Here is a 23,455-nt window from a genome sequence, read left to right as displayed (position 1 = left end):
AATTAAGCCAGCTCCTTTTTGTTGATGAGCCCCCCTTTCTTAACTCCCCTCACGTGTTCTGTCTGAGGACGCCATTACTTCTGTGTGAATATGAAATTTCAGGGGCTAGCATTCCGCTTCTGTCTTTCCCTGGGATCCCAGCTAATCCAGCTGACCACAGGGTGGGGGCAGCAGCAGTGTCCAAGGGGCCTTGGCCTGGAGGGTTCAGTCAAGGACCATCCAATCAACTGAAGCAAACAGCATTTTTCATGTACCCTGTGCCTGGAGCTGCTGCTGCTTAGAAATTGCCATGCAATTTAAAAATGAAAAATGTTTCATCTCTCATGATCCCAATTTAAAATGGTTAGGAATGTGGGCCAAGTATTTTCCCAGAGATTCTTGAATTTTTCCCAGTTGTCCTATCTCATTTGCCTGGTAGAGGAAAGCAATCTGGGGTATGTCTCTATTATTCCCCCATGCCCACCGGCTTGCTCTCCACCCCATTCACCTCTTTTCTTTCCCTTCAAAGATGGAAAACTATACTCGGCCACAGTGACTGACTTCCTTGCCATCGATGCTGTTATTTACCGGAGTCTTGGAGACAGCCCAACCCTACGGACCGTCAAGCATGATTCAAAATGGTTGAAAGGTGAACAAACAAAAGAAGAAAAGAGGGGTGGGGGGCAGATGCATGTCTGGAGGGAGATTTAGAGTCCCAAAGGGCCAGACTGTAGTTTCATTTCAGTAATGGCTTCTGACAGACAGGAAGGTACAAATTGCATCTTTTGTCTCAACTGATTTATTTACCTCCCTTTTTCACTTGCCATGAGTTTCTGAAATATTAACAAAACTACCAATGCCCCTAAATAAAATACATTACAGTCATCTTTCCCTGCCTCAAACTCTCATTTCAGAGTCCCGCATGAAAAGAATTAAACATTTCATTCATAAAAGGGAGCAGAGATTAGAGGTGGTGGGGAACAGGAAAAAAGCTCTTCATAACCCTGTATGAGTCAGGGTTGATGAGGAGATGTGTACAAAATCCCTTCTGTAATATGGGCATTCCATTGTGGAAAATAAAATTACAGAGATATGCAAAACTCATTAAGTCTTCATTGTTGGTTGCAACCACTTCTGAAATATGTAATTTGTAGGCTCAAATGCTTTCTGAAATCACCAGCCTTTGCACATGTGAAGTCATTAGAAATGGTTAGTGCTAACTAAATGTCTAATGACCCTATACTTTTCATTAATAACATGTCATTGGTAGCAACCAATTCAAATTCTTTTAACTCTGTGTGACCTGTCTCCAATTAAAGTTCCCAATTTGTCCACAGAACCATACTTTGTACAAGCAGTGGACTATGGAGACTACATCTACTTCTTCTTCAGGGAAATAGCAGTGGAATATAACTCCATGGGAAAGGTAAGTGTTGCGGGGGAGGGGTCTCACTTTTGGACCAATGTTGTTATAAATGACCTTTAACTAGGAGCCATACACTGTTGGTGGGACTGCAGACTGGTGCAGCCACTATGGAAAACAGTATGGAATTTCCTCAAAAAACTAAAAATGGAACTGCCTTTTGAATCAGCAATTCCACTGCTAGTATTATACCCGAAGAATCCTGAAACACTAATTCAAAAGAACCCATGTACCCCTATGTTCATAGCAGTGCTATTTACAATAGTCAAGTGCTGGAAACAGCCTAAGTGCCCACCTGTAGATGAGTGGATTAAAAAACTGTGGTACATTTACACAATGGAATACTATGCAGCAGAGGGAAAGAAGGAACTCCTGTCATTTGCGACAACATGGATGGAACTAGAGAGAATTATGCTTAGCGAAATAAGCCAGGCAATGAAAGGAAAATACAATATGATATCACCTAATACAGGAGACTAATGAACAACACAGACAAATGAGCAAAATAGAACCAGAGGCATGTAAACAAGGAGCAGATTGACAGTTATCAGGGGGGAAGGGGAAAGGGCGAGAAGGGAGGTAAGCAGAGGAAGGGTTTAGTAAAGGAATCTAGTATAAATAACGGGGTGGAGAATAACTGGGAGAAGGGGTGGGTTGGGGAGGGAGCATTGGGAGAAAAATGGGACAACTGTAATAGAAAAACAATAAAAATAAATTTATAAGTAAATAAATTAAATAAATAGGCTATCATTCTGAGAAGATCCAAAGATTAGTGGAAATGAAATATTGTGCTGCCTCAAAGCTGTGTATGCTTTATCATTACAGTAAAGGAGTACAGGGAACATCTTAAATACTTCTTTCTAAAACATGATAAAAAGATGTTTGGTAATTTCATTCTGAGTTTCAAGTGTTGTCGAAAGGTGGTTTCCTGGTATACTCAAAGTTCTCTCTTTTTAATGAGTTGTTCCACTCAGAGAGTAGATATCCAGTATTTTTAAGCAAACTGAGAGTCTTGAATTTTACCTTTATTGAATAAAGCAAAATAACAACTAGGAGATGTCCATTACAGTTATTGTTACCAGAGAGTGGGTCAAGGTCACTAAGTGAGAGGGCACAGATTCAATGCAAGGGTGGCTTGCAAAGTTAGAGGAATTCAGAGTATGAGATTCAAGGCCCAGAGGCAGCTAGTGAGAATGCCAGAGAAGATGCATATAAAGTGTACTTTTGTTTGAGGAAATAAAAAGCTAAGCAGTCTGTATGGAAATGAGTTTATGTGGCTGAGAGCTGATCCCCTGAAGGATTTATGGCTCTGTATTGAATGGCACAGCCTTATCTTTTAAAGCATGCTGTTCCAATGCTGAGGCTTTCCTTTTTGGGGGGGAGGGAGGGTACTGATTTTAGAAGCACAAGATTAAATTAAGCACCTTGTTGTTCTGTTTCTATTTTCAAAGAAAGGCAATTTCTACTAAGATCTCCTCGAAAAGTGAGTGCATTTCATTTTCCTGGCATGTTTTACCTCTGCAGGTAGTTTTCCCAAGAGTGGCCCAGGTTTGTAAGAATGACATGGGAGGGTCTCAAAGAGTCCTGGAGAAACAGTGGACATCTTTCCTTAAGGCTCGCCTGAACTGCTCAGTTCCCGGAGACTCTCATTTTTATTTCAACATACTCCAGGCGGTTACAGATGTGATTCGTATTCATGGCCGTGATGTTGTCCTGGCAACCTTTTCCACACCCTATAACAGGTAACCATGCCCTGGCTGTGTTGACCTAATCGGTTCCTCCTGGCTTCTTTTTCCCAGGGGCTGTCTTCTATCACACAAGATTCACAATGGATGGAAAAATTGCCATTCACTATTTGCAGCTAAAAAGCACTTAACACTCAGTTTTCATCCACAAATTAAGAGTCATTTATAAGCTTTATTAGATTAGGATTTTAGGGAAAGTATTGCAATTAGGTGAATTACAACAATATCTTCTAATAACATGTATGGCATATAAACACTATTCATGTGTTATTTCTCAATCCTTCCAATAATCCTGGAAATGAATACTGTTGCCTTCTTTTTACACTTGAGAAAACTAAATTCAATTTCAGTATCTGGTCGAGGTAGTCAATAGACAGAAGAGGTAGCTTCAAACTCAAGAATGTTTCTTTTTCTCTCCTAGGTCACGTACTATTCTGTTTGACTTTTATTATTGATAACTTTTAAGTTAAAAACAGTGGAAGTTTATTTAAATGCTACAGAGTAAAAATCAGGATTCAGATGAGTCCCTCTTACACCCCACCTAAGACACCCCGGTTATAATCCTGTTGGAGCAGCCTGGATCGCAACCACAGCACCGTGTTTGACTCTGGAGGTCTCATATGAGGACTAAGTTATCAAACCTAGAAATGTTGAGTGTCTGCCTGTTTATCCCCATTTTGGTATTCTATAAGCTAAGACTTTGAGCAATTAAATAATACATTAACAACTGTTCCTGGAGCAGCAGGAATATATGGAGTGTAAAGAATAGATGGAAGGCGGGCATTTACATTCCCTGGTACTCAGCTCTCTCAGACCTTAGAGTCCTAGCACTGTTGTGAAAATGATCATAACTCTGGGCATGGTCATAAAATCTAAATACATTTACTATTTTCTCATTTCTATGTAGAATTCTGGATGTTCTATATTATCTTCCTTTAAGAATAACCTGTTTTATTTTGGATTATACTTTTCACAAAGACTTGTAAGAATGTGATGAGTACCTAGATGACAGGCACATACATGATGAGACTGGAGGCCAGCATCTAGAAAGAAATGGGTCAAAACAGCAAGCTAAAGGATGAAATAATGTTCCTTAATTACATGGAGGTCAAGAATTTCCCACTGAAGATATATGAAAATATGAAGCCATAGTACAGCAAGAAGGACTCAGTGAGATTTAAGTTAGCTTTAACCATCTGTAGGGATTTTTAGACTTGAGAATAGAAGAGATATAATAATTCAGACCTTGACTGTTTATACTTCGTATCTAGGATTGTTGAAAAAGAATACTGTCTTGGTATATGGGAATGTAGGAGCTAGTGGAATTTCAGCATACACTTCTGGTTGGCCTGTTTTTTGAGGGGGGTGAGCTACTTTGTGATTACAATGTAGTAGCAAATTACTGAGTATTATAGATAATTCCATTTAAAGTATCTTCTTTAAATGCCCTTAGTAAACATCCAATTATTGCATGCATATGCAGTCTCAGAAACATACTTGCTCAATAAAATCAGAAAATGGTAACAATGCACATACCCATTTTCATCTATATAGTTCCTTTCAGTTTTTTACTCCCTCTAGTTTCATTCCTCTCTACCTCATCCTCCACTCAGGCAAACCTCATGTCAGGTTGCTTCAAACCCTTCGGGTGCTCCTCTTTTCCCTGGGCCTAAAGCTCAGTTCCTTGGAATGGCACACAACCCCCTTCAAGATCTGATCCATCTCTTCCAGTGGCATAGGCTTTCCGAACCAACATTGGTCTTGAACATGCCATGTTTGCTCATGTCCTGTTCTCTGCCAAGTCCGCCTGTACAACCAATGTCTGTGTGCCCGCTGAAACCCCAAGAATGCTCCATGTCTAAGCTTGAGTCCCTTCCCATGAGATCTTGTGCATAACTCTTTAAATACTGTTCTTAATGGATTGCCCTGGACTAGTTATTATTATCAGTGTTATTATTTGCATCCACACTGAACTGTGAGTCAACTGAGAGCAGTACTCTGTGTTATTCATTGAGCCTTTACTGCTTGAGATTAGGATTCCATAAATATAGGCTGAATGAATAGCAGATGGGAATAAAGGAATGAAGAAAAGATGAAAGGAAGGAGGCAGGGAGTAAAGTAGGAAAGAAACAAGAAAGGATGTCACAAGTGATTCTAACCTTGGGAAGATTACAAAATCCTAGGGTGTCTTTAATTATTACAAGGTACCCCATAAAATAATTCAACATTTATCCTATTTTGTTAATATTTAAAGTAAATATGTACGCCTGTTACTTTTAAGAAAGGGAGTGGAGTATATTACAAAATTAAGTAATGCCAGGGTTCTAAAATTTCAAAACAAATGGGGATCACTGTCTTATATACTCAATTCTGTAAATAATGTATGTGTGTGTGTGGTAAATATATATTACTTTTAAAAATTTACTATTTTAATTTTTAAGTACTTCAAAATTCATTCTGCCACCTTGTTTTAAATAAGTTTTCTAATCCTCTCTCTATTCCTTGCTTTAGTTGTAATTCTTCAATAGTGTTATAAAATTTAAAATGGCATAAAGTTCTCCTAATTATGTATGAAGTGATTTCCATATCCTTTCAACGTTTGCAAAATCCAACCTAAATCGCTGTCTCTGCGCTGGGTGATGTTTTCATACTGCAAAGCACTGAGTGCTGCCCTGGTGCTCATGCCCTGCACTGGCCACAACCTCAAAGCCTGATTAAAACTCTTGGCCAGCTGGTGCCTGCCATTTATTTGATCAAAATCAAGGAACAGCCATAGTCAGAAACAAACGTGGGTTCAAACAGTATACCCAGATGAACGAATTATTCATGCCTCTCATCACTGATGAAAAAAAAATCCCAAAGTCCTTCCACGAGTGCCAGGCAAAAATGCAATTACAGGTTGAGATTACCGTCATTATTATTATTTAGCATTTAATAGAGCACATTATTTGCAAAGTGTTGATGCTTTAGAGACTTAAATTGTTCACTCTTATGCAAATAAACAGGAAGTAAAAACTGTACAGTGACTAAAGTATTCATGGGTTCTGCACACATCCATTCTCACTCCTGGCATCCCTGACTTGAGGTACCAAATCCAAAGAAGCAATCTGTGGACAGTGGAGGCACTTTTACTGTAAATTCTTGCCAATATTAAAAATGTAGAATATTTTGTAAAGATTTTATTTTGGGGTTATTGACTGATAATTAATATCTGGGAATTCATGAAACTTCAAAATCACCACTTCAACTACTCTTCCTTTATAAACAAAAGCAGTTCCAGGAGATGGGAAGCGGTTCTTTCTCTTTATGAGTTTGCTGTAACTAGTCCTTTCTTTAGGGCCACTGAAGAAAATTTGATTCACAGGAACATTCTTTTTATGCACTAGGATCCCTTACACTTATTGTTCAGTATATGAACTTTAAATTCAACTGCCTGTAATAGAAAAGTTTCTTTGGAGTATGTTTTCCAAGCTGCATGTACACCTGTTGCATGAGTAACACTACATGTGAAATGTCATGTTGCAGCATCCCTGGCTCTGCAGTTTGTGCCTATGACATGCTGGACATCGCCAATGTTTTTACTGGGAGATTTAAAGAACAGAAGTCTCCGGATTCCACTTGGACACCAGTTCCTGATGAGCGAGTGCCTAAGCCCAGGTACATGCAAATATTTATATGGCTAGTTTGAACTTATAGAAAGGGTCCATCTTGCTCCTCTGATAATGGATATCTTCTGAACTGCATACCAATGTCTTCCATGCTAGGCGTACAGGTAGAAATGCCAGAACCACAGAAAGGTCTATGAGGTCATTTGCCTTCATCTACTTAAGCAAAATTCAGAGTTACCTACATTATATTTAAAACAATGACTCTTACCTTTGCTTAGCCTCTACATCCGTGGTTTATCCAATGTAATCCTAGGATGAATAGAACCATCTTGTCCAGCTAGCTCCAATGGTCTATAGTTGAGGAAACTGAGGGCCAGAGAAATATAAAGTGTACTGTGGAAGTTCACATAGCTGGGTAGATTATTTCCACCACTCCTCCCTGCTTCCCTTCAATTTTACACAGTCTTGTGTCTTCAAATCCTAATAAATGTGAGATATAATGGTGTTCCCTGGATTTTTTTTATAAGGTTGGATCAGAGCTCAGTCAAGACTTAGGCCAAGGGCATGAAGAAATCACAGGTGCAGCAGACCATTAACATGTCTCTGGTCTACCAAGTTCTGCTTTGTTTTGGGTCCAGACGCAACCCAGATTCCCCTTTTCCCAAAATGTGCCCCAGAATTGCCTTCATTGGGAACCTGTTGTCCATAGACAATCCACGGACCTCTTGATCAGCTGTAATCTCCTTCAAATCCTCCCACTAAAGCAGTTAATTCCCTCTTTCTAACTGGGACAGGAGAAGACTTAACCCCTAACCCTGTGCTTGCCCTCTTTACATGGCACACACTGGATACCTTCATTACAGCATTTGCAATCCAAGTTACATAGAAACATCTCTGTGTGCCCAGCTTCCTCCACTGAATTTTTGGGCCTCTGGAAAGCAGCCCAGTGTCTTAAGTTTTTTTGGTTTCCAACTATCTCCTCCACCTCCAGTCCCCCACAGAAATACCTAGCCATTTAATTAAATGTGAACACTATACCCAGGAGAGAAACCCTTATGGTTCATCTGTCTTCATCATCTGAATTGTCTGGCATGTGCATACTCCATTACTTATGGAGAACAGACTAGGTGCAGAAAGCATACTCTGGCAAAACCTCAGATAGATTTCCTAAGTCAATGTCTGGAATTGTTAGCTACCTTCTAGGTAAGCGGGAAGGGGAATTAAGCCTAAGGGATCAGGTTTCAGGGTGCACTTATGTAATATGTTGTCCTTGGTGTATAAGATGGTGTCAGCCATGACCAGGAAACATACTTGAAGTGATTCTCTACTATTGGAAATGTGTTTACCCTCATCTTCGCCTCATCCATCTTGCAGACATCAGGATCCTTTCACAGGGCTGGCTGGGGTAGTGCCATGAAGCAGCGTGTGCGAGGGGCTAGACTACCACTGTTATCAGTGGCTGATTTCCTCTCCTGTGCCAGCAGGCAAACCAGGGGTCTGGACAGGACTGATGTCACTGTTTCCCTGAGCTGACTTTACTGAGAGGTCCCTCGACTCCTGAAACCCATAGGATTTCTTGTAGAAACAAATTTTCATGTCAAAAAGAAATGACCTTTCAGGAGGGAATCTTCAGTGTAATTGGCTTTTCATACCTGCCCAAATCAAACAAAACAAAAGCATCAAAAAAAAATCAAAGCAAAAATGTGGAAAAGTCAGCTTAATTCTCTCTTCCTATGGAGCAAATGCTCCAACACCTTCTAGCAGGGGTTTAGGACACAGAGAGCAGTCCCTGGGACATGTGCACACCACACACTCCCCCACTTCTTTCAGGCTCCATCACTGTTGATGGAATTTGTTTGTGCTTCTGGGGGGGAAGCCAAGCTGCCCCAGCAAGGCTCAGCTGCCCTGGCTGAGGCTCCTCCATGGAATGAGGCGGCCTGGAGGAAACCTAAGCACATTTTATTTGGTGGCATTCTGCATTGTGCAACTTCCTCCTCTCGGCCTACAGTATTCTCCCTCATGCCAGATGCTGAGAGAAGCAGTTCATTCAAAGAATTTGGCATAAGGCATGAAATAAGCTCCCTTTTTTTATTCTGGTTTTTTTATTTTTAATTTAAAGATTTTTTTTTTTTTTAATTCTTGGAGAGAGGGGAAGGGAGGGAGAAAGGGACAGAAACATTGATAGGTTGGTTGCTTCTCGCACACCCCCAACTGGGGACCTGGCTCACAACCCAGGCACATGCCTTGACCAGGAACCAAAGTGGTGACCTTTGGGTTTGTATAGTGATGCCCAGCCCACTGAACCACACCACTCAAGGCCCTTTCTTTTTCTTTTTAGGCCAGGTTGCTGCGCTGGCTCATCCTCCTTAGAAAAATATGCAACCTCTAATGAGTTTCCTGATGATACCCTGAACTTCATCAAAACACACCCGCTTATGGATGAGGCCGTGCCTTCTATCATCAACAGGCCGTGGTTCCTGAGGACGATGGTCAGGTGGGTGTCAAGCAAACTATAGCCTAAATGGAGCTTCATCTCATGCTTATCTCAGAGGATCATGTTTAGAGCTGCCACAGACATCCTGTTATCATGCACACCGTTCAACTATGAAATGCAGGTGTTGGGTGGGTGCGACCAAATCCACATAACCACATTCCCAGCGATAAGAGTTTGGGTATTTCCAGGCTGACTGGATACTGCCAGCAATTAGAGAAAACAAAGATATCTCCTTCCTGGTTAGCCCTTTTAGTCCAATCTGTGCGAAAGTAGAGAAGCAGTGGAGAATCAATCAATGGATGTGGATACGTGTTTGGTTGGATATGGTTGCAAAACGAGCTGCAGATTCCATCCAAGCACTATGCCTGGGCTGTTAACTGTCAAATGGCATATGGACAAAGGGAGGATTTGCACAAGTATACCAGTATGAAGGCTCATACTTTATTTTAGCATTTGTTATCTGAAGTGGTGGCCAACAGAGATGGATGGGATAGCTGATTTGAAATCTGTGAAAGCACTAAATACTTCTCCTTGTATATATTTAGAGCTTATTTCCAAACAATTCAACAGGTTTTCCCAAGTACCATCCAGTTGTAGCAGTCATCAAACAAAATGTTAATTAACTTGACTATCATTTTTCAACTGTGCCTTTATTGATCTAAGTATTATAGTGGCTCTTGCCCATAAGATGGAAACAGTGTAATCTGCAGGAGGGTCCATGTTTCCTGGAACCTGCCACAGCACCTAGGACAAGTAGGTGTCTATGGAGTATTGAATAGCTGAGGAATTTCAGAGAAAGAGGGTGCCCAACAAGACTTATCTTGGAAATGTGACAAGACTGATGCCCTTCACCTTTGCTTTAAATGGAACTTGTTTGGCTGGCACATTCTTCAGAAGTCTCAGTCCTTCTACATACAATTGAAAAGCTTTCTAATCTGGCATCTTGTTGAGGAGGCTTTACACCTCAGAAGAATGGGATAAAAAATCGTAGCCACTGCTTTTCTTTCCAATGTTAAATGACATGTTAAATGAGTTCCCTTATTTCTTCCCTTCTTCAGAGGAGATATCAGCCTTTCCTTATTGCTCATGGAAGGAATAATTGATGAGTGGTCTCAGATGGTTATGGTTGTCTATTTAGTATGTAACTTGGCCTCCATACACCATAGCTCCTTTCTTCCCTTGGAGCCATACTAATTTTCTACATATGGAAACAGCGTCCCAGAGCAGCTTAAGAGCATTATTTATATGCATATATTTTCTCTTAAGGCTATTACTAGAAAGCTATGTCACAATTGTTTGAAGTAGAAGAGGGGACACTTTAATGACAGACCAACAAAGAGATGAAAAATGCGATCCTGTCATTTTAGATACCGCCTCACCAAAATTGCGGTGGACACCGCTGCTGGGCCATATCAGAATCACACTGTGGTTTTCCTGGGATCAGAGAAAGGAATCATCTTGAAGTTCTTGGCCAGAATAGGAAACAGTGGTTTCCTAAATGACAGCCTTTTCCTGGAGGAGATGAGCGTTTACAACCCTGAAAAGTACGTAGACTGTTTGGTCCTTTCTTAGTAATTATTGGTTATGTTATTGTGATCCTTTTCTTTCAGAGGAAATTATGGCAGACTTAGGTTTTATGCATTTTTAGGTGGTTTTTAATATTATTTGTAAAAATCTTTTGATACATTAAAAACATTATTTTCTCCTTGCCAGTAATGTATTTACATAGATACACAAATATGTGTGTGTGTGGGGGGGGTGTATGCATAAGGATCTGTCTCACCTTCAGTTAGATCAGATTAAGAGATCACTCTGTGGGCTGGGAGATGGGATATGAGGGTGGTGGCAGGAAAAAGAGAACTGACCCAAGAGAAACTTTTAATGATATTATTATCCTGCCCTATAAAATTAGGTGCAGCTACGATGGAGTAGAAGACAAGAGGATCATGGGATTGCAACTGGACAAAGCAAGCAACTCTCTGTATGTTGCATTCTCCACCTGTGTGATCAAGGTTCCCCTTGGCCGGTGTGAGCGCCATGGGAAATGTAAAAAGTAAGTACTTTGCCTCATTGACCATTAGGAGGTGCTTTGAAGGGAGTCCTAGGTAGCTCATGGTCATCCTCTTCCTGCAGAACCTGCATTGCCTCTAGAGACCCATACTGCGGATGGGTAAAGGAAGGAGGTTCCTGTGCCCACCTGTCACCTAGCAGCAGGTAAGGTGCCCGAGGTGTGGGAGAGTGTCAAGTGCTATACATTCTCTATGGACAATAAACTGTGTTCACACATACCACTCCACTGAGCCATTCTCCTTCCTTTTCCCATTTCATAGAACATCCCAATATCACATGTGGCAGATTTCCAATTGATTAATCATCCATCCTCAGGCTGATTAAAAACACAAAGAAAAGAAACACAGTGGGCTTCTAAGAGTTCCCTGGAGAGAGGGAGGTGCATGCCTTAATCATGGCAATTCGACAACAGCGGAAAAAGGGAGCAGTTGGATACCAATTAGATTAGTGATGCGGTTTGTCCAGCCATCACAAAACGGGCTCCTCTAATTGACCACGCAAGGCTGAGAAGAAATTGCAGAGCATTTGTTAAGTGATGCATTTGTACTGCAAGCATGTTGTATACATCTAATAAATCTTTCTCCTGCACTGAAGAACAGTGACCCTATTACTCACCATGTAGTTAATTCTTGGCAGTTCTCCAGCAAGTCAGCTAGATTGGGCCAGTCTAACATGCCTGTGATTTTGGTGCTTAAAATTGTTACTCTGTCTTTAAATGCTCAGATGGCATTAGTTAAAAGGTTTCTTTTATGTTTTTACTTCAGTGGATGTGAAAATAAAATTTAAAAAAAACATTGGAAAAACATTCAATGTATGTCCTTGACAGGTTATGGCAGCTCAAGGAAGGTACCATATGGCAGCACAGTTCTGTCTTAGCCAATTCCTTCAACTTCCCCAGATCCAAAGGGGGAACAGAATGGCCCTCACAACATTCTGAATCTCCTCTCCCATTTTAGAATAACTAGACAAATAGACAGAAGGGCATTTCATGACCGCCAGCTGCATATATGGTGGAGGGAAAGTATTCTCATAAACAGGGCTAACAATAATTCTAAGTTTGACCTGGAAATTTGACGAATACAAAGGGCTGACTTCTATATATTATTAGATCAGTTTTCCAAGTGGCAATATAGACATACTACAATGTTAACACTTTATATCTTTTCATGGGTACTCTTGAAGTGAAGGAGGAAGGACCACAAAGCACAATGAGGAAGGCTAAGAACTGACTTATGTCCTTTCTGTTTTCAAAGTGTAACCACAGGTAGTAAGACTTATTTTAAAAAATAATTTCTAAGTTAACATATGAACTCCAAATTTGTTCCCTTAAGGATCTACAAACATATTTCTCAAAATAGCTACACGTATCCTATTGCTCAAAAAAAAAATGTGGAGCTTCCCTTAGAAAGTGGTCTTCAAGGCCGGATGAATATTGCCTTTCATTACCGTTAAAATCTTTATTGCTTGAGAATGAAATTGATGTTTTAACACAATTAAAATACATAAGGAAATAAACATCGTGGACTATTATATTAAGGAGTGAATTTCAAAATAGTTTTCCTATGGCTCATAAATAAACTCTGAAGGCAGTTACAAAATAAGAGTTTTAATTATGTTGTGGAAGTACAAAGTTTATCCTAAAAGGACAATACTCCTTTGGATGATTCCAGTGTGCTTATTTTATTTTTAATAAAATTTTATTTGTTTTTAGAGAGAGGGGGAGGGAGATTGACATGCGAGAGATACATCCATCAGTTGCCTCTCTCACGCCCCCTACTGGGGACCCAGCCCACAATCCAGGCATGTGCCCGGACTGGGAATCAGTCAGTCCTTTGGTTTGCAGGCTGCTACTCAATCCACTGAGCCACACCAGCCAAGGCTCCAGTGTGCTTATTTTAAAAAACAAAATACATATTAACATTGGTCTCAGTATTACATAGTTTATACAGCCCAATGGTGACCTAGTGGACTTGAAAGAAGAGAGTATGTTGGGGGGAGGCGGGGAAATCTTAAGACTTTTGAGGACTGGGGTTAGTGAACAGAATACCTGAGTGGTCTCAGCAAAATGCACCTCTAAGTCCTCTCATCTTGGGCCCCACATAGCCACTGCCGTTTGTACCTCTTAACACTTTGTTATATAAGTTTTTGCTAAACAAGGAAATAAAGGTCTAGGAAGGCAAGAGTCAGGATGAAAGAGAAAGTAGAGAGGGAAAAAACTTATTTCTACTTTATAGACTTCTATATTGCTTATAACAGTATGTTTTAACATTTAAATGTTTAAGAAATGCTCAGGGAATCAAGAGCAAAATAAAAGGGATATAAATAATGCACAAACTAGTTAACTCCTGAATAATATCTGAATAGACTGCTTAAACCATGGCTTCTCTTTGGAGTCTTATTCATTTCTGTAAATTTCAGAGATAAATTGTCAAGCTGCTATATACTTATTTTTTTGCACTTGCCACTCAATTTACCAAATTGTGTTAGTACTTTTACTGAAACTAAACCAGAATAGTGACTTTTACATTATTGAATTTGTTTCTGTTTTTCTCCCCTTTCCTTTTTTTGGAAGACTAACTTTTGAACAGGACATAGAGCGTGGCAATACAGATGGCCTAGGAGACTGTCACAGTAAGTAAAGCTTTTCATCCTTGTTTATCTTTGGGGCAGAGATGCTTTTATCAAATGGCCTAGAAACATTACCCTGCATGTGGAACTGAGTACAGCTGGCACCAAAATATGCATAAATAACAGAAACCATCTTCCAAATAGCAAATAAAGAAAATAGTGTATTTTAAAGCCAATGTTATTGTCAATGTTGTTGCTTTAAATGCTGGCACCTATTGCATTATTATAATGCTGTGGAACAAATCCACTCTAGAAGATACTAATTATAACAGAGCAGTATGTTATATCTGCATTTCCATTAAAAAAAAATTTTTGTTGTTTTAAAAAATGTGCCGTTACACTAATTTTTAGCCAAATAATAAAAAGATTGGGCATTGTACTCTAGCTTTTTAATTGAATGGGGCTATTTTATTCTTGAAAATATACACTAAAAAAGGTAATTATTTTTTAATTAATGTCTGTTACCATTTGCAGTAGAAAAAAATTTTTAGAAATAACCCACTCAGAAATAACCCACTTTATTGTACGATGTGAATCAAAATAACATTTTCATAGAAATTAACCTATGCTAATCTCAGAGTTCATTTCAAAAGTTATTAAGTGATAACATTATGGTTAGAATTTCATTTAAAGGATCCTGGTTGTCATGTGATCTGATTAATATCAAAATTCTTCGGAAAATGCTAAGGTTTTATTCAGCTATCTACCTTATATTTTATAGAGATGAGATATAATCACCTACAGAGATAAGGCAGCCTTATCACCAAATTCTTTGCCATGTATTTTTTTGTTTGTTTGCAAATATTATATATATTGGCAAAAGCTTATTATGTCTTCACACATAAAATTTAACAAGTTAAGAAATTAGCATAGGATACAGTGTCACTGCCAAAAGATCTGTGTTACATTTGTGCAGTGAAACAATTTGATCCATGGATCTTAATCACATTGGTGCCTTCACGCTCCATTTACAGCAAAACAAGTTTTGGTTTACATGTGTTTCTGTGTGAATGAACTTAATTAGCTGACGTCATATTTTCATGATCTGGTGGTATGGGCATCTATAAAAAATTGGGGTATTGATTTGGATTTCATAGGTAAATATATGAAAAAATGTAAAAACGGTTGTTAATATCTGTCATGTGTCCGCTACACCAGTAGGCTCACACCACACCTGTGTCCTTGGCAGAAAAGCCTATGGAAGCTTCAGTATCTAGCACAGGAGTAGACCCTCAGGTCCCAAGCCAGTGATTTACTCTTTAATCTCAGCAGTTAAGGCTCTGTGCTATCTGTGCTCCCTAACCTTGCATCCCCATCCTGCTGAGGTACTTAGGAGTGCCCACTCAGGGCAGGAGGTGAGGCTGACTGGACCCTCTGCTGCCTTTCCTAGTGGCTGGAGCGTGACCTACTTCTACTAGACACACCTACTCACAGACAGGCATTCAGAGGATTTAGATAATTGGTGCACAATGACTCTTTAACAGGATTTTCAGGGGAAATGAGGAAATCATAAAAAGCCAGCATCAGAGGCTGAGTAGCAGACTGAGTGAACCAGTGTTCTAACCCAGACACACAGCACACATACACAGATGTATGTTGCCTGTGTGTATATGATTACTTTTATTTTTAATTATCTGACTGAAACCCCTGCTGAGTTCAGAACATTGTAATGAACTGGATAGTTCCTCACAGCATGGTTGTGAGGATGAAATGAGAGAATGTTAAAAAAAAGTATTTTATTGTTTTTAAAAAGAAATCTAAGTACAGTGAATTTTAATTTTTATTTTTGTAAATTAAATACTTTTATTCATTTGGACAGAAGACTATTGATATCATAAGTTGATATTCAGTTTCTACTTGGATACAATCTCCAGCTATTCCTTATAGTCATAAAAAGCACTTTATAAGCATAGCCCAGATGTTACTTACTTTATCCACATATATGTCCCTCTGTATAGAGTAGGGCTTAAATTCTCAGAAATACATATAATCACAGTTACCATTTCTTAACTAGCTCTTGGTTTTTCTCTGTCTCTTGGCAACAAAAGCAGTGACTTTGAGAAAACTCACTTGGGGGAGAGATGGGGGTTTGAAATTAGGTGGAAAATAAAGCATCTCATATTACAAGCCAAAATTAAAGTGTACTTCTTAGTATTGGGCACCATCTGTTATCATACTTCTGTATTGTTTACTCCTGCTTACTAGGTAAATCACACTAAGCAGTGTTAAACGTTAAGTAACCTTCTCCTCCCTTTTTTCTTTCAGATTCCTTCGTGGCGTTGAATGGTAAGGAAGATATTACTCCATTAATTATCAATGAAAATCTATTTAGGAAATCCTGTTTCATTAATCCTCTTCGGCATTTTCAAACCATAGGTTTCTTTTTAAATTAATTTTTTTATTGTCATTATTTTTTTATAGACATTTCAACTCCTCTACCAGATCATGAAATGTCTTACAACACAGTATATGGTCAGTTTGTGGATTTTTTTTTTTTTTTTTAATTCTTCAAGCCACTCATCCTGTGGTAGTTTACAGTTTTCATTCCTAAACACCATGGACCAAATCCTTTGTTACTTCAGGGTCCCAATTCACTAAAATTATTTATGATTTCATGATGATTCAAAATAGCTCTGCTTGTTTTTGACATATGAGACTGAATCCTACAGTTTAATCCACATAACATGAAATATGCCAACTGTAGGGAATTTGATGAATATATTTAATGAGTTCTTGAGGGAGAAGAAATTACTTTTGGACATAAGTATATCCAAGATAAAAGAATAATGCTTATAACTGATAGGCCATAGTTCTTTAACTGATAGAGAGTAACATTCCCAAAATGCTGACTTTCAGGACACGACCTTCTGCGGGGGAAAATCTATACAGGGTGAACATCCCAAGTTCTTACTAGACAAAACTTTCCAATATACCATGAAAGTAGCCACTGAAATTTAAGTTCACATATTTTCATCAAGATTTCTTTAGAATGTATACAAGAAAGAGTGGCACGGTGCAAATGACAGGCAAACAGGACTTATCCCATTGTTCCTGCTCTGAAATACAGACACTCAACTAAGCAAAGCTCATTAAGTCCATAAACAGAATATAGAGCTTTTTATGAGAAAAGTTGAAATGTAGTTGAAATATTCCATTTCCATTTCTCAAAGTTCCTCCAAATATTTATTAGGGCAAACTATTCATGTGTTTTTTAATATAAAATGGAAGTAGGTATGTGGCAAATTTAAGCTTATGTAGTATAGTGGGGACTACAAGTTCATTGATATGCAGATATTTTATAGTTTTTGTGTATAAGAACAGTAACAGTTCTAGGACAGTCTTTAAATGTAGAGATAAGTAAGAAAGGAAGGGGAAAGTAAAGAAAAGAATAAAAGAGGAAAGAAAAGAAAGCAAGGTGGATTTAGGATTCAAAGAAATAGTTCAGGATGGCTACAAATGTGTCTTAACAGCTCTATGTAAACTCTCACCCAGTATGTCTAATTAGCATAAACAAAAAGCCTCTTTGAAAGTCCTAAAGACTATCTTGTAAACTGGAAAACAGTGTGTGGTTTCTCCTGATTGTCCCCCACATGAAGTGAGGCAACGTGGAGCAGATGAGCCCACAGAATTCATCCACCTTTAACATTCTCTCACTTGTGATTCAAGCCAGAATACTGAACACCAACTACAGGAAGAAAAATTTCTCAGGGTGCAAATGTCATCTAGCTTAGGTCTCCCTCAGAAAGAATCCACTTAGCATCTGCTCTTCTATAATACTATACTTTGCAATAATTTCTTATAATTGAATAATCTTTATCAGATATTGAGAAATTCAGGTCTTAAATCTAATTGAACCAGCAACCTCCCTAACATTAATCAATTTGTACTAAGACCAATTTTAACCCCCAGGTAATTTCTCACATAGATAGAATAATGGAATGCTCTTTATGAACAAAAATCATTCATATATATATATATATATATATATATCTTATTTCCTTTACAAAAGGAAAGAAACATTAATTCTTCCATATTAACACTTTAGAAGACAATGACTCGTCATCCTCAACTCTTGATCAGTGGTTTCTGTGACAAAACTAAAGAAGAGTTGGAATATTCCTTTTAACTAATGGTCCTGTCCATTTCATGCTAAATCTACCCAGTGTGAAGTGGTTAGATAATTAATTGACCATCAAAATGAGGGCTGGTCCAGACAGTAATTAGAAAAATACAGGAACTTTTTTCTTTTCACACACCAGTTAAGATATGCTTATTTTGGAGTTAATAAACATACATTAGATTTAATTAATTCATTCAGCAAATATTTATTGAGTGCCTACTATATGCCAGGCACTGGACTAGGTGCTGTGTTTATATCAACAAAGGAAATACCAAATTGCTATTTTAAGAGCATGGATGTAGATTAGGAAGCCAATACCACAGTGCAAAGTGCACCCACTGTTTCTAGCTGTGTCCTTCAAATGTTTCCATTAAAAAGGTCACTGGCTGGGTGCAGGCTCATAGAATGAACGACAAAACCACAACTGCCAAAGTCCAAAAAAGAGACCATTTCAATAAACTCTGCACTCTCTGCTTGGCAAAAGGTCTGCACAACACCAGTTACATTAACTAAGAACCCCTTTTTAGTGAATTGGACCCTGATAATTTCCTTCCCTTCTGCTCTCCTGCACTGATAAGTGTCTCGTTTTGTGCCTAATTGTCTACAATCATTGTTAATACGTTAGAGTAGTTGGAAGGGTCTCTAACCTCTGGAATCACAGATTTGTAGATATAGAGAAACAATATGATGCACATTAAAATTAACTTTTAAAAATCTATCTCTTTGTATATTATAAGAATTATATGTCGTAACCTCCATTAATTAAAATATGACTTCCCTAATTGGATTAACAGGACAAAATTATAGGTTCGAATTCTATTGACATGTAATACCATATTCACATGTGATTGCCTATTTTTGTAGCATTATTGGGTTACAAAGTCTCTTAGAGAATGCACAAATATAATATAGCCTGTAGAATTAGATTCTCAGAAGAAATAAAGTGATTTCCTTTTAACCTTATTTTAAACTTGGAGAGGTAATAATCATATACCTCTTTGATTTCAAACTAAGGACTACCGCTTAATGATCCTTTACATGGTGGTTCTAACATTTTTGAGAATCAGGCACTGCTTTCTCTCTTTGATTCACCAGTGGCACGTGTTGCCTATCCTCAAGCATAAGTTTGAAAAATCACAAACCTCATGCTGTTATTTAGTTTTTTCTTTTGAGTACATCAGATGCATGGTTTCTCTAGATTTACATGTAGAAAATGGAGATGTGGTGGGTATTAGCCTAACACTTAAGCAATAGGAAGGAGCTGGTTTCTCACATTTGTGTAAAACATTTTCCTACCTAACTACCATCTGGTCCACATTAATATCCTCTCATAGCCATAGCTTTCCATTACCAATGAGTTTTCCACGTATTTGCAGCATATGGTCCAAGAAATCTTTCTACAGAGAATGTGTCCCTGAGGCATATATTTCCCCTAGATTACCATATTAAGAAATGTTCTCCCTAAACCATACTTATGGCATTATCATAAAATTGCCCCTTGAACACAGTTAAATTGAAAGTGCTCAAAATGCATATCAATTCAGGTAGGAGAAATTTTTGCTACTTGGAGGACAGGCTTTTTTCCCCCTTCCCCCTTTCTAACTCCATACAAAACTATTTCTAATCGTTTGCTTATAGTAAGTGCTGAATCCTCTCTTAGGTTAACTATGTATTTCATTAGAGCAGTGTTGAAGAGTTGAAAAAAATATAGGCTATATTTTGGATCTCAATATAAGCAAGAGGAAGGAAAAGTAATTCTGTATTTCCAACTCAAGGTTATTTTCTTTCCCCTGTTCTCCTATCAGTATTATGAGATGAGATGTGGAACCCCGAAATGTGAAAACAAAAAGTCTAGTTTTAAATTAATGTGTTTTTAGCATTTGGATATGAACCAGACTATTTGCAACCAAGTGGATGTTTGAAGCTGTATGGGAGCCAAACAAGTTCTACACAGAAAAGCCCCCTCTTAAATGTTACCAAAGCTTTGCTGTAGCATTTAAGTGTGGTACTTCCATAGAAATCATTATAGCTTAGATAAGCCACTTGGCTGACTTACTTTTCCCTGCTCTTAGTAATTGGCAGTATTAAAGTCTCCTGGGAATCCAACATCCAATAATAATTGTAAAAAGGAAGAAGGTGATGCATTGATCATTATAATCTTTCTTTCTGGTAGCCAGTATTTTATTTATCACATACTTGGTGATCACAGCCCACGGCTGAAGCCACCTATGAATCTGTCCTGCTTTCCACCAAAGGCACCAATTGCACATTCACAGTGGTTGCCCCGATATCTTTCTAAAAATTATTCAAGAGGTTGCTATAGGACAAATCATTGAATAAACCAAAGACTACTTGAAAATCACAGAGAGGTTATATTTTATATCTACCAGAAGGAACATCAGATAGCCGGGCTTCTTTAAATCATTGTGCCAGTGTAGATCAAAGCACCTAATACAATCTGCATTTAACTTTGTGGAGTGACGGAAGGAAAGCTTAGGTATGTTTTCACAGGAAATGTCCAGTTTCTGCCCTAATTCCCAACCTAGCCATTCTTCTTCTGACATCCTATCACAGGCTACTCCACATATCAAAAAGCTATCTTTCTAATCAGAATAATATCAGTCAATTAGGCCTCAAAAACAACCTCTCACAAAGTATGACTCGTAAAACCATGAAGCTAACATTGTTGGAATAAGACACAAGAGGCTAGGTCATAACAACGTGGAACATCTGAGGCCTCTGTTCCAGTGAAAAGGAGGTGGGAGCAGATCCCTTTAGAAAGCATTCACTTCTCCCAGAAAGAGTAATGCCTGTTGAGCTGAGAATGCTGAAACCTAGACACACCCTCCATGAGAAAGTCTCAGGACAGCTGAGCTGTTCGTGATGGGAGAGAGGCTGGTTCATTACCATAAACCTCCCCCATCAGTCACAAATAGTGTCCCCAGCCTTCTGCCTTTAGTGCTGCTATCAGAGTACCAAAGGATACTAGTGTTTCTTGAGCACCTACTATGTGTTAGACACTGCTCGGTATTTTCACCCTTATGTCACTTTATCCTCCCAACTGTGAGGTGAGTGGCATCATCTCCATTTTGTGCATAAGGAAAACCAAGGCCCAAAGTGGTGAAGTGATGCCCTGAGGCTCACCCAGAAAGAAGCAGAGATGGGATCTGACCTTTTATTCTCTCAACTATAAGTTTAAGGGGTCTTCACTGAACCCCACACCCAGTCTCATTATTCCTAGGGCAACCTCCTTTCAGTCTGACAGCCAGCTGAGGTGTCCCACCCCCTGGCCTCTGAGCACAGGGAATGTAGGTATCTCCAGTGATGTTTTCCCTAACCGTATTTGTGATGAAAACAGGGCACTCCAGTTCCCTCTTGCCCAGCACCACCACGTCAGATTCGGCGGCTCAAGAGGGGTATGAGTCTAGGGGAGAAATGCTGGACTGGAAGAATCTGCTCCATTCACCTGACAGCACAGACTCTTTGGGGGCAGTGTCTTCCCATAATCACCAAGACCAGAAGGGTAAGGCCTTGGAATTGCCTCTTCCTCTGGGGGGAGAGGGAGGGAAACGTAGGGAGGACTGTGTAACTGCTTCCAGCTGAATCACAGCAAAATTTAAGAAACCTCCAACACACTATGATTGAAAGCATCTCAAAAAAGACTGCAAACCAAGCCTCCATGCTTAGGCTTGATTCTAAATTATTGCCCACGCTGGGAGAAACCACACAAAACAAATAACACAGCCACTAAGCTTTCTCCACCCAAAAGAGGTGTGGCTTGGCCCAAAGCAGATGCTGGTTCCTGAGATCTCTTTCCACTCCTCTTCCCTGGGTCTGTGATTTTGGGATCCTCTTTTCACACCATAATGGAATGGAATGCAGTGAGGGTTTTGGCAAGTGCATGTGATCAAAGTAAAGGCCCGTTTAATCAGTGGATGGAGAAATAGCAGGGTAGTCTTTTCTGGCTGGTAGCATCTCTCACTCTCCCATGGTACTGAGTTTGAATAGAGCCGTGGTCCTGAGACATACTGTTAATTGCCTTTACAGGACAACAGCTAAAACAAAAATATGTTATTTAATCAAGCAGAATTGCCATGCATTTAAAATGGAAAGGAAGCTGCAGTAAATGAAAGAGACTCGACTGTGAACTGTCCTGAATTTTCCCTTGCTTTCTTTGCTCAGCTAGAGACAGGAAATGTCATCTTTTTTCTTGCCATTTGCTGCTTCTGGTAACACATCCTACTTGAGTTGCAGCTGCAACCAAAGAGGCCTTTACTTGTCCAAAAAACAGCCTTGTAAATCAGAGACTGAAAAGCCCAGTTATATTGCGAGCTGTCTCCCCCTATTCAGAATTGTTTGCTTCTATATGTTTTCAAGAGTTTCGTCCAAGCAGGAATTTGAGTCTCGAGGGCAGACCAGCCACAGTGACCCTTGGAGGACAGTCTCTATCACGCCTCCTTCGGGGCTTTCTGTTTACCTACGTATTTCCATCTTTACTCTTAGGGAATGTGTTCTAGGCAGACTTGCACGCTAAATTTCCATCCTCTTTTTTGCATCTCATTTCCTGAGAGTGCCGTATACTCCGCTGCTCTATGTGCCAAGCCAAAATGAGATGCAGCCCTTTTAACTTGTTCTTGAGCATATCCCCTTAATCTATCTTATTATTATTCTCTAACTTTTTATTAATGTGCCCTGCTCCAAACCTTTTTTTAAAAAGTGTCTTTTGCCTCAGCAGCCTCTTTATGCTGGAGGGATCTCTACACTTACCATACCAAGAAAGCACCAGGCTGACCTGTGGTGGGACAGAACTGTCACAACAGGCCACAAGCCCTAGCATGTGCCAGTATTTGTTATGTGTGGCTCAAGACCACAGAGGTGTTAGTCTTGGCTGGGTTCTCTAGAAGAGACACTCAGTAAAAACACTTTATGTTTTCCCACTGCAACTTTCTAAAAAACCAAATAGCCTTTCCCGTAAAGCATTAAATATGTCAACCAAATATCTCGCTGTTGGTTACAGTTATTTTTTTTCTTCACTTCACTGAGACCAGTGGCTTGAATTCCCTCCAATCATTAACTCCCCCAAGGGATGGAGGTTATCAAAGAATCCAATTAACACTTTGACATCATTTTAAAATCAGCATCGTTCATTCTCGTGGGTCTTAATTCTGAGTATTGCCAAAGCTGGAAGCAGTCTACAAATTGTCAAACAATGGTGGCAGAGGTGGCTGCATGGGTGTTTAACATGATCACTGTTCTTGTGCTATTAGCTCCTTGCCTTGCCCTGTCAAATTTGAGTTTGATTTTTGACAATTAGGTATTTGATGGGGCAAAGACAATGAGATGCTGTGCAGAAATTTTTGAAAGACGTAGCTTTAATGTTCCTTTTAC

At 39.2% G+C, this 23,455-nt stretch overlaps 1 protein-coding gene across 3 annotated transcripts in view; it reads left to right on the top strand.

The window, feature by feature from the left end:
* The window catches only part of SEMA6A (semaphorin 6A), a 123,618-nt gene that overhangs the window by 82,183 nt on the left and 17,980 nt on the right, over positions 1-23,455 (top strand). For 2 of the 3 annotated variants that reach the window (XM_090276608.1, XM_090276609.1), the window contains exons 8-18: positions 509-628; positions 1,317-1,405; positions 2,927-3,144; positions 6,673-6,804; positions 9,094-9,249; positions 10,617-10,793; positions 11,162-11,302; positions 11,383-11,463; positions 13,892-13,950; positions 16,213-16,233; positions 21,426-21,590. In XM_090276608.1, the coding sequence (XP_090132734.1) occupies positions 509-628; positions 1,317-1,405; positions 2,927-3,144; positions 6,673-6,804; positions 9,094-9,249; positions 10,617-10,793; positions 11,162-11,302; positions 11,383-11,463; positions 13,892-13,950; positions 16,213-16,233; positions 21,426-21,590 (1,359 nt within the window). The remainder of the gene's footprint in view (positions 1-508; positions 629-1,316; positions 1,406-2,926; positions 3,145-6,672; positions 6,805-9,093; positions 9,250-10,616; positions 10,794-11,161; positions 11,303-11,382; positions 11,464-13,891; positions 13,951-16,212; positions 16,234-21,425; positions 21,591-23,455) is intronic. The other variant, XM_090276610.1, reaches the window with a different exon arrangement.

This window comes from Furipterus horrens, unplaced genomic scaffold (assembly GCF_987537825.1).
Source record: "Furipterus horrens unplaced genomic scaffold, mFurHor1.1.pri manual_scaffold_5, whole genome shotgun sequence".
NCBI classification, from domain to species: Eukaryota; Metazoa; Chordata; class Mammalia; order Chiroptera; family Furipteridae; genus Furipterus; species Furipterus horrens.
This window is presented reverse-complemented; position numbering and strand designations above follow the sequence as displayed.